At 39.9% G+C, this 11,092-nt stretch overlaps 1 protein-coding gene across 4 annotated transcripts in view; it reads left to right on the forward strand.

The window, feature by feature from the left end:
* The window catches only part of ABCD4 (ATP binding cassette subfamily D member 4), a 54,609-nt gene that overhangs the window by 40,409 nt on the left and 3,108 nt on the right, over positions 1 to 11,092 (forward strand). For 2 of the 4 annotated variants that reach the window (XM_070754944.1, XM_070754929.1), the window contains exons 15-19: positions 3,105 to 3,154; positions 4,211 to 4,263; positions 4,359 to 4,435; positions 9,805 to 9,920; positions 10,012 to 10,659. In XM_070754944.1, the coding sequence (XP_070611045.1) occupies positions 3,105 to 3,154; positions 4,211 to 4,263; positions 4,359 to 4,435; positions 9,805 to 9,920; positions 10,012 to 10,080 (365 nt within the window). In that variant the 3' untranslated portion in view covers positions 10,081 to 10,659. Of the gene's footprint in view, positions 1 to 3,104; positions 3,155 to 4,210; positions 4,264 to 4,358; positions 4,436 to 9,804; positions 9,921 to 10,011; positions 10,660 to 11,092 lie in introns of those variants that run through there. The other 2 variants (XM_070754934.1, XM_070754941.1) reach the window with 2 other exon arrangements.

Here is an 11,092-nt window from a genome sequence, read left to right on the forward strand (position 1 = left end):
GAGAGAGAAAGAAAGAGACATAGCAAGAGAGACAGAGAAAGAGAGAGAAAGAGAGAGATCGCAAGAGAGATAGCAAGAGAGGCAGGGAGAGAGAAAGGGAGAGAGAAAGACATAGAGGGAAGGAAGGAGGGAGAGAGAAAGAGAGCAAAAAAGAGAGGAAGAAAGAAAGAGGGATGGAGAGAGAGAAAGAAGGGAAGGAAGGAAGAGAGAGAAAGAGGGAGGGAGAAATAGAGTGAAATGGAGGAAGAGATATTTTTTTTGTCCAAACTTTTCTTTAGCCCCCCCGTCCCCCCATTCAGTGTTCCCCAGGATTTTGAAAATATGAATAATGTGCCGCGGCTCAAAAAAGGTTGGGAAACACTGCACTAAGCCATGCCCACCAAGCCACGTCCACAGAACCAGTAGTTAAAAAAATGGATTTCACCACTGGGTAAAATGAAAGGCTTTCATAAGAGATATAAATTCAATTTATGTGTGTGACGCACGTGTTGTGCATAAATCCAGGAAAGAAGTTTTTAATCCAAAGAAGTTTGGATAAAAAGGATGGGGATGATAGAGCCTTCTTATCAAAATAATATATTGTGAGTCTTAATGAAAGGCTCCCTAAATCAGCTCTTCTCCCTCTCCTGCTCTTCCCTCATTTTCTTGGGTATATCTGATACATTCCTGGTAATATATGTCTGTAACTGCATTTGGCAACTAAATGTGGGACATGACTTCACTGAAAACCCTTCCACCCTGAGGTAATATGAGGTGATGTGAAAATTTTGCTGGTAGCCAACCATCTGCCATAGTTCACTGTTGTATGCAGGACATCATTGTCAATTATAAATCCAAAGGGTGGATTAGCATGTTTATACAAGCCATGAGAATAATCAAACAGTTCTGATTTTGTGATGATAGATGGCAACTTCAAGATTCTCAGCAAATTAAGTGGGATTTATCAGTGAATGCGTCGTTTAAAATCAATCTCTAAAGTCCTTGGTGAAAGGTCATCTAAATAAAAATGATGTTGATTAATAAACAGCTGCACTGTACTTTCAGATAGTTTGGAAAATGTCCTGTTAATGTAAAGTTAATACAAGCTGGAGGTTACTTTATGGGACCAGAGGTTATTTTGCTTGGCTTCTGTCTCAGCAATGTCTAGCTCTCGTGTCTATTTTGACTTGCTCCTTAAATGCTGGAATCTCTCTGATTGGGATAAGTGTATTTTTTTTTCTGGGCTGGGTCCACACATAGAATGTCAGGACCTAGTAATAGCTGGAACAAGATGAAAAAATATAACATTTACATTTAAAGTTGATTGAAAATAAATGTAATAAATTTGATTATTATTTTTATATTGTGCATTTAATCATTTTCTTTATTAATAAGTTTTGGAAGCTCTCTAGAGGCTGCTTCCAAGCATTTGACAGCTTCACACTTGTATACCTTGGCCTTAATTCGTACTGGAGTAATCAGATTTTTCTCAATCTTGCATTCACCGGATGTGTTGGATTGCAAATTCTACAATTCCCAGGTTGTAAGATGTTAATTACAGGAAAGCCAGTGCTGAAAACTGATACGCCAGGAGGGAAGAGAAATAAAAAATGAATTTGTAGTCCAATAATATAATGCCAGTTCATAGTATCTAGCTCCAAAGATTTTTGTGTTCTCAGTATTGAGCCCACATTCCAGCTGGTTGTGGGATAATCCCACTTGTTTTTTTATTTTATTTTATTTATTCTTTGTCCAATATACAATACATATGGAAGAGAATAGACATTAAGTAATATATATAAGGATAGAAAGTAAAAAGAAGAGAAGTAGATGGGAGGGAGAGAATGTATATGATATAAGACATAAGGAGAGAATATATATGATATATATATAGATAAAGATAGAATATATATGATATATGAGATAAGGAAAGACAATTGGACAGGGGACGATAGGCACATCAGTGCACTTATATACGCTCCTTACTGGCCTCTTAGGAACCTGGAGAGGTCAATCGTGGAGAGTCTAAGGGAGAAGTGTTGGGGGTTGGGAGTTGACACTATTGAGTCCGGTAATGAGTTCCACGCTTCGACAACTCGATTGTTAAAGTCATATTTTTTACAGTCAAGTTTGGAGCGGTTAATATTAAGTTTGAATCTGTTGTGTGCTCTTGTGTTGTTGCCGTTGAAGCTGAAGTAGTCATTGACCAGAAGGACGTTGCAGCATATGATCTTGTGGGCAATACTTAAATCTTGTTTTAGGCGCCGCAGTTCTAAGCTTTCAATACCCAGGATAGATAGTCTATTTCCGTAGGGTATTCTGTTTCAAGTGGAGGAGTGAAGGGCTCTTCTGATGAAATATCTTTGGACGTTTTCGAGAGTGTTGATGTCTGAGATGTGGTATGGGTTCCAGACAGATGAGCTGTATTCGAGAAGGGGTCTGGCATAGGTTTTGTAGGCTCTAGTCAGTAGTGTGAGATTGCCAGAGCAGAAGCTACGTAGGATCAGGTTAACAACTCTGGAAGCCTTTTTGGCGATATTGTTGCAGTCTTGTGGGCATCCTTACCCATAAGCAGAACTGGGAGAAGGAACAAAGGATAACAATATTTGGTTCCTGCCTTTAAGTGTCACTTCAAAAGGAGATGGACTATTCTACGACAGCCCAGGTTTAGGTTCATACCAGAGGACTGTGCTCATTTTACTTTTGCCTCCAGCTGCAAAAGATCTGAAAATGTGGTCAGCGGCAATGGATGTAGGGGCAGAAATAAATGTATATTTCTTTGGAACAGAACCTTCCTACTAAAAAATGTCTGTCTACTTAGCTACAAACAGACCGGGTTTCCTGGGAGTTGCAATTCAGCCATATCTGGAAGATCACCAATTATAGATTAAATGTTAATTATTTTAAAAAGTGGAGTGTATTTTTCCCTTTCTACCCTAATTTTAATAAGACATTAGCTTTATTATGGGAATGTCAAATATCTTTTCACAAGACAAATTCATATCTTTTTTTTTTTTTTTGGGGGGGGGGGGGGAGTCACAGTACTGCAAATTTTGCAGAATGTTGATCTGAAAAAAGCACCTTTTTATTAGCATGCTTCTGCCACTGAATTTCTTGTACCACAGGGTCTATGGATGATGCTAGGATACTCAGGTTCCTGGAGCTGGCTGGACTGGTGAGTTATCTAGGACATAAAATATATAAATTGGTTCATACCCCAGTTTTTAGAAGACACTCGGTGAAAAGGTTCACCAAATTTAAGCCAACAATTAACCCTTAAAGAGAAGAACTATGGATTTCAGCATGTTGGCTGGATTTGGAGAACATCGAGCATCAGCAGTTAAGTGGTATGAAAGTTGAATCTTGGCTCACAATGACATAATGATCAAACCTTACCAGTGTTGCAGTATAGCATTAAAATGTTAGAATAGGATTATATCATATTATATATATCTGGACCTCTAGCATAAAAATGCTCTGCTTACCCTGATTTTATTATAAGCCAGGATAGGACGGTACTAACTTGCCTAGTCGGTATTTCTGGTAAATTACAACAGGGAAACAAAAGGGCTCAATAAACATCTCACTGATAGACAAGTTTACATCACTCCAGACAGGACGTTATATGATCAAAGGGGGAGATTTACATTGCCTGAAGCAAACACAGGACGAGACAGTGATTAAGGAGATTGGTTGTGATAAGTCAGAAGGCTTCAGAGAAATTAGGTGTGAGAAACATTTGTTTCTAGGAAATTGGTTTGCGATATCTGGGGGAAAGGAAGAACTCAAAGATATGTCATGTTTGAAGTTATGTTATTGGATGTTTGTGTATCACTTGACATGTACGTGTAATTATCCCCATTTTGCTTATGCTCCCAAATAAAAAGAGGTACATGGCTCCATACTGTGTCACTTCACCCAGAGAGAAAATGTGTCCAAGTCTTCTTTCTAGGATTCGCGTTTGTGAGTGATCCCACATGGCTGGGTTGCTCTTAGCCCCTTTGAAGACATCGTCTTCATCAGGGACTTTGACAGCATCCACATACCAGTATAATAAATTCTAGCAACAGCCTTCATGACTTACAGTGAAGGCATGATGCCAGAGAGCAAATGGGCTTGTACCAACAAACCAAGGTGATTCGGCCACGATAGGCCTGTGAATGAATTGGGTGATAAGGTGGCAGGACCAAGTTTTGATTTTTAACGTCGTTGTTTTCTTTGCCTAATCCAGTCAGACTTGTTGGTGAGAACAGAAGGTTTGGACGAGCCTGTGGACTGGAACTGGTAAGGCCGCTTTGGAATGAGTAAATTGAAAGCGGACGAAGACCAGATTAATGATGTTTATTGTGGATTTGCTTTGCTTCTTATCTTTGATGCAGGTATGACATTCTTTCACCAGGTGAGATGCAAAGGCTGTCATTTGCTCGCCTGTTCTACTTACAACCCCAATATGCAGGTAAGAAAAAGAATGCAGAGTGGGAGATAATTGCATTAATTCTCTTATTTAAGGATATGGGAAGGCATTGGGCAAAAGTGATTTGTGGCACTTAAGAAAAAACCAATAACATTGGAGGGTTTTGGATCACAATCCACCGCTTAGTCCCTTTCCCTATAATAGCAGTTTTCTCACAGACCATGTGCCTCGTGAAGTGATCACAAAAGCTTCGAAAATAATAGAGATGTTCATCTCTGAGATATCATAAGGCTGTTCCTTGCTTCTACTACACAAAGCTAAAATGACCATCAGTTGGAAAGTTTAATCGTTATTCTCCTTAGTATTTCCTATAGAAACATAGAAACATAGAAGTCTGACGGCAGAAAAAGACCTCCTGGTCCATCTAGTCTGCCCTTATACTATTTTCTGTATTTTATCTTAGGATGGATATGTGTTTATCCCAGGCATGTTTAAATTCAGTTACTGTGGATTTATCTACCACGTCTGCTGGAAGTTTGTTCCAAGGATCTACTACTCTTTCAGTAAAATAATATTTTCTCATGTTGCTTTTGATCTTTTCCCCAACTAACTTCAGATTGTGTCCCCTTGTTCTTGTGTTCACTTTCCTATTAAAAACACTTCCCTCCTGGACCTTATTTAACCCTTTAATATATTTAAATGTTTCGATCATGTCCCCCCTTTTCCTTCTGTCCTCCAGACTATACAGATTGAGTTCATTAAGTCTTTCTTGATACGTTTTATGCTTAAGACCTTCCACCATTCTTGTAGCCCATCTTTGGACCCGTTCAATTTTGTCAATATCTTTTTGTAGGTGAAGTCTCCAGAACTGAACACAGTATTCCAAATGTGGTCTCACCAGCATTCTATATAGCGGGATCATAATCTCCCTCTTCCTGCTTGTTATACCTCTAGCTATGCACCCAAGCATCCTACTTGCTTTCCCTACCGCCTGACTGCACTGTTCACCCATTTTGAGACTGTCAGAAATCTCAGGGGAAGAGCCTTCTCTGTGGCGGCCCCGACCCTTTGGAATCAACTCCCCCCAGATATCAGAGTTGCCCCCACCCTCCTAGCCTTTCGTAAGCTCCTTAAAACCCACCTCTGTCGTCAGGCATGGGGGAATTGACATGTTCCTTCCCCCTAGGCTTATAAAATTTATGTATGGTATGCTAGTGTGTATGATTGGTTTTAACTTGTGGTGTTTTAAAATTAATTTGAATATTGGATTTGTTTACATTGTATGGCAATTGCTGTGAGCCGCCCCGAGTCTGCGGAGAGGGGCGGCATACAAATCTGATTAATAAATAAATAAATAAATAAAATCCTTCTCTTCTGAAGTATTTGCTAACACAGAACTGCCAATACAATACTCAGATTGAGGATTTCTTTTCCCCAAGTGCATTATTTTACATTTGGAAACATTAAGGCCTTTCGATCTCAATATCATCAGAAAGGAAGAGCTGAGGAAATAAGACCTTGATAAAACGTAAAATGCAGGAAACCAAAGGACAGAGGATGCTTCAAGAGATCTGGGAAAGGAGAATCGGACAAGGGTTAACTCCAGGACAGTGATGGCAAACCTATGGCACGGGTACCACAGGTGGCATGCAGAGCCATATCTGTCGGCGCGTGAGCCATTGCCCTAGCTCAGTTCCAGTACACATGTGCACCCCAGCCAGCTGATTTTCGGCTCTCACAGAGGCTCTGGGAGGGCATTTTTAGTTTCTGGAGGGCCTCTGGAGGGATGGGGGAGGGCGGTTTTGCCTCTGAAGCCTGGGGAGGGTGGAAAACAATGTTGGTTATGACCTATAAAGCCCTTCGTGGCATCGGACCAGAATACTTTCGGGACCGCCTTCTGCCGCACGAATCCCAGCGACCGGTTAGGTCCCACAGAGTTGGCCTTCTCCGGGTCCCGTCAACAAAACAATGCCGTTTGGCGGGACCCAGGGGAAGAGCCTTCTCTGTGGCGGCCCCGGCCCTCTGGAATCAACTCCCCCCCAGAGATTAGGACTGCCCCTACCCTCCTTGCCTTTCGCAAACTCTCAAAAACCCACCTTTGTCGCCAGGCATGGGGAAATTGATTCCCCTCGGCTGCTCCTTTTATGTATGGTTTGTTTGGGTTGCATGATTGTTTTTAATAAGGGGTTTTAAAACTGTTTTTGCTTTTAACATTGGATTTGTATTTTGTATTACTGTTGTGAGGCGCTCCGAGTCTTCGGAGGGGGGGGTGGCATACAAATTTAATAAATTATTATTACATTATTATTAAAACGGGCCTACCAGGCCCACCAGAAGTTGGGAAACGGGCTGTTTTTGGCCTCCGGGGGACATTGAATTATGGGTGTGGGCCTTTGCGCAGACGTGATAGTGTGTTTGCCTGCACTTTCGGCACCCGAGAGGAAAAAGGTTTGCCATCACTGCTCTAGGACATTGAAATTAGATTTATTGGATTTGGATTTGAAATGCAGAGCATGAAGGGAAAAGTAGATTAGAAAACAAAACTAGGCTGAGAACAAAGTTGCTTCATGACCAAAATTGCAGTAGTAAGGACATTTGAAATAATTATTTCAGCCTCAGCAAGTGACATGGTTGGCTGTGCTAATGAGAGTTTTATCCCAACATGCTTGGGGAATGCCACATTAGCAAAGGCTGAACTAGCTTAGAGGCTGCAAAAATCCAAAATGGTTGCAGATGGCAGCAAAGTTCACAATGCTATTTAATAGGCATTGCAGATTTTTACAACCCAATTCTGGTAGCCTAAACTAGCTACACTGTTGGATACAAGCCTAGACATTCTATTTTGGCTGGTTCAGTATGCATTATCTTTAATCTGGAATGCTGCTAGAAAAACACTTGGAGATGTTTCAACATTGGCCCGTGATGACAACTGTGTAGTTTAAAATGGCACTTCATTATTGTTGAGGGTTATAGAATGAGGTTGGCATCCTTTGCCTCTCCCAGTGTTGTACTTGAAATAGCATTAACTCTAATTATGAGCCATGCTGCCTGGGATTGATGAGCATTGAAACTGAATATTATTTACTTACCTAATCTCAAGGCTTCCCAATCCATGACAATATAAAACAGACGAAAAGAAAAACGATACAAATAAAAAGAACAAAACCCAAACAAAATAGCCATAATAAATGCAAACTAAAGTGAGCTTTATAATCATCCTAACTTGGTTAGAACAGGCTAGGGGATGCATGCTGATTCCAAAAGTAAGTTTTAACTTCTTAAACATGATGGGAGAGGGTATTCTCACTTCCAGGGACAAAGCATTCCACTTATTATTATTATTATTATTATTATTATTATTATTATTATTATTATTATTATTATTATTATTATTGTCTGTCATGCCTTGTGGTCCTTGAATGAGATGTGTATCAACAGACTCTCTCTAGGTGCTTGTACTATCTTGGCTGGGCACCAGAGCAGCTCTAGTTGGGCTTCAAAACATGACTAGAATTCTCTGTTGGACCCAAAAGGCAACCAGTTGGCAATGCAGTGATTTAGGATAGATTTATTTATTTATTTATTTATTTATTTATTTATTTATTTATTTTTTTATTTTGTCCAATACACAATGAGGGTTTTAGTGGGTATATATCAATATACACATAGTAAAATACATGATGAAGGTTATAGAGGAGATACTCATAGTAAAATATATCTAAGAAATAATAGAAAAAAAGATATAGGAATAGAATATATCAATGAAAGAATAGAAGAAGAGATATAGGAATAGAGGAAAGGTATAGGAGATATAGGAGAGCAATAGGACAGGGGACGGAAGGCACTCTAGTGCACTTGTACTCGCCGCTTACTGACCTCTTAGGAATCTGGATAGGTCAACCGTAGATAATCTAAGGCAGTGTTTTTCAACCAGTGTGCCGTGGCACACTAGTGTGCCGCGAGACATGGTCAGGTGTGCCGCGAAGAAGGAAGCTCAGGTTCCAGTCTTGCAACTTTTTGCTGAGAGAGAAAGAGAGAGTGAGAGAGAGAGAGAGAGAGAGAGAGAGAGAAAGAAAGCAAGAGAGAGAAAGAAAAGAGAAAGAGAAGGTAAGAGTGAGAGAGAAATAAAGCAAGAAAGAGAGAGAAAGAAAGCAAGAGAGAGAGAGAGAGAAAAGGAGAGGAAGGGGGGGAGAGAGAGAGAGAGAGAGAGAGAGAAATGAGCAAAAAGGGGAGGAAAAAAGAGAAATGAGAAAATGATTGAGACAGAGAATGAGAGGAAAGAGAGAGAAACAAGAGAGAGAGAGAGAGAAGTGACTCTTTATTTAAAGCATATGATAAAAAGCATCCAAAGAATAAGAGAGAGAAAACCCCCAGCCCTCACCTGTTTTTGGAAATGGTTCAAGAGTGTGTATATATATACACACACACACACAAGGGGGAAGGAGACAGGGATGGAAAAAGAGAGGAGAGTGTCTTAGGGTGTCATTTTGTGTCATTTTGGTTGGTGGTGTGCCCCAGGATTTTGTAAATGTAAAAAATGTGCCGCGGCTCAAAAAAGGTTGAAAATCACTGATCTAAGGGTAAAGTGTTGGGGGTTTGGGGATGACACTATGGAGTCCGGTAATGAGTTCCACGCTTCGACAATTCGGTTACTGAAGTCATATTTTTTACAGTCAAGCTTGGAGCGGTTAATATTAAGTTTAAATCTGTTGTGTGCTCTTGTGTTGTTGTGGTTGAAGCTGAAGTAGGCGCCGACAGACAGGACGTTGCAGCATATGATCTTGTGGGCAATACTTAGGTCTTGTTTAAGGCGTCTTAGTTCTAAACTTTCTAGGCCCAGGATTGAAAGTCTAGTCTCATAGGGTATTCTATTTCGAGTGGAGGAGTAAAGGGCTCTTCTGGTGAAGTATCTTTGGACATTTTCAAGGGTGTTAATGTCTGTATTCGAGGATGGGTCTGGCAAAAGTTTTGTAAGCTCTGGTAAGTAGTGTGAGATTGCCAGAGCAGAAGCTACGTAGGATTATGTTTACAACTCTTGAAGCCTTCTTGGCTATATTGTTGCAGTGGGCTTTGGCATTTAAATCTTTTGTTATTAGTATACCAAGGTCTTTAACCAATGGGGATTATCTGTGATAATTTGATTATTGTGTATTGATTGTGTAATGCTGTTCTGCTGGGGTTGTTCCATCAGCAGCTTTGCTCCCATATTTTGAACCAGCTGTAGTTCTCTAGTTGTCTCCAAAGACAACCCCACATAAAAGCACATTACAATTACACGAATAGTGATCTGGGCATGTTCAAATTAGAGAACTAGACAACATTAGCTATGTGTTACTCAGCAATGGAAAGAAAAGAAGAAGATTGTAAATTGTAGTAGTGCCATATTGAAGGACTCCTGTTTAAACCTGCAGTGCTAGATGAAGCTACCAGTGCATTGACAGAAGATGTAGAGAATGAGATGTACAGAATCTGCATTCAATTGGGAATGACTCTGGTTAGTGTGGGCCATCGCAAAAGTTTGGAAAAGGTAAGAGTGAAGAGTGATGAATACAGGGAGATAAGGGGAAATTATTTTTTAAAGTCACCATTCTCAGATTGTGTTTACTATTTCATTTCAGTTCCATAGCTGGATTTTGAAACTATATGGAGAAGGAAAATGGGAGCTAACAAGAATTGAGAAAACCTGAATTATTCCCAAACCATTCAGAGAAAATATTGGAGTTTAAGTCTCAAGTGCCTTGGAATCAGAATGTTTTAATGGAGAAAGTATGCTTTGAAAGTTCAAAATTACAAATGCCAAAATGATTTCCAATTTTAAAAAAACCATGGAGAGGAAAACTTTTAACCCTTTCTTATGTTATACATTTGCTTTCGATCCATTATTTTGATTGCTGTTCCCCTTATACAACCTTTCATCCAGAAGGGAAAGAAAGAATAATTTTGTTTCATCTATGGAACTAATTTTTTAAGTGTGATTGATATTAAAGTTCTGCATAACAGGAATTATGCTGACCTATCTACATAAGGCCAGTGAATGTAGCATAGCCGCTTCAATCGTAAGTTATATCAAGGTTAGAGCTATAGCTTCCTTGCCTGAGTCAAAGAAAGAAAGAGGCTGTGTAATTTCTATGATTTGCCTTTTTTGAGTTACTAGCAAATTGCCCCTAAAACTGTTCATTCAGACTGTTTAAATATTTTATTTGATGTAAAATAACAATGAGTTTTATAAAATGTCAGTGCCACTTAATTAAAAAAAAATCAAATAAGCAACTATGGACAAATTGTGAAGTACAAGATAGATCTTTGCAGAGGATAGAGATGGGAGGGAGTTTTTTCAGTGGTTCTACTCCTTCCTCAATGGTCATCCCATTCTGTGATGATGGAGAGGTCAGTGGCTTCTGGCATGTGAGATGCCACAAGGGTCACTGCTTTTTCCTGTTCATTGTCTATAACAGGGCTGTCAAACTCATAGCCAGGCGGGTGGGGGCAGATGTGTCGCACACTAGTTATGCCCATGCCCAATTTAGCAAAGAGGGGGAAAGTCCCGATACATCACGTAATGCCACCGTGACAATGTATGTTGACACCTCTGGTCTATATAAAGCTTGTAGGAGAAGCCACTTCACATTTGGGGGTTCAGTGTTAATAGTATGGTAATAATAGTCAATGATATCGCATTACTAGCCAGGGGTGCTATCA

This window comes from Erythrolamprus reginae, chromosome 1 (assembly GCF_031021105.1).
Source record: "Erythrolamprus reginae isolate rEryReg1 chromosome 1, rEryReg1.hap1, whole genome shotgun sequence".
Lineage (NCBI taxonomy): Eukaryota > Metazoa > Chordata > Lepidosauria > Squamata > Dipsadidae > Erythrolamprus > Erythrolamprus reginae.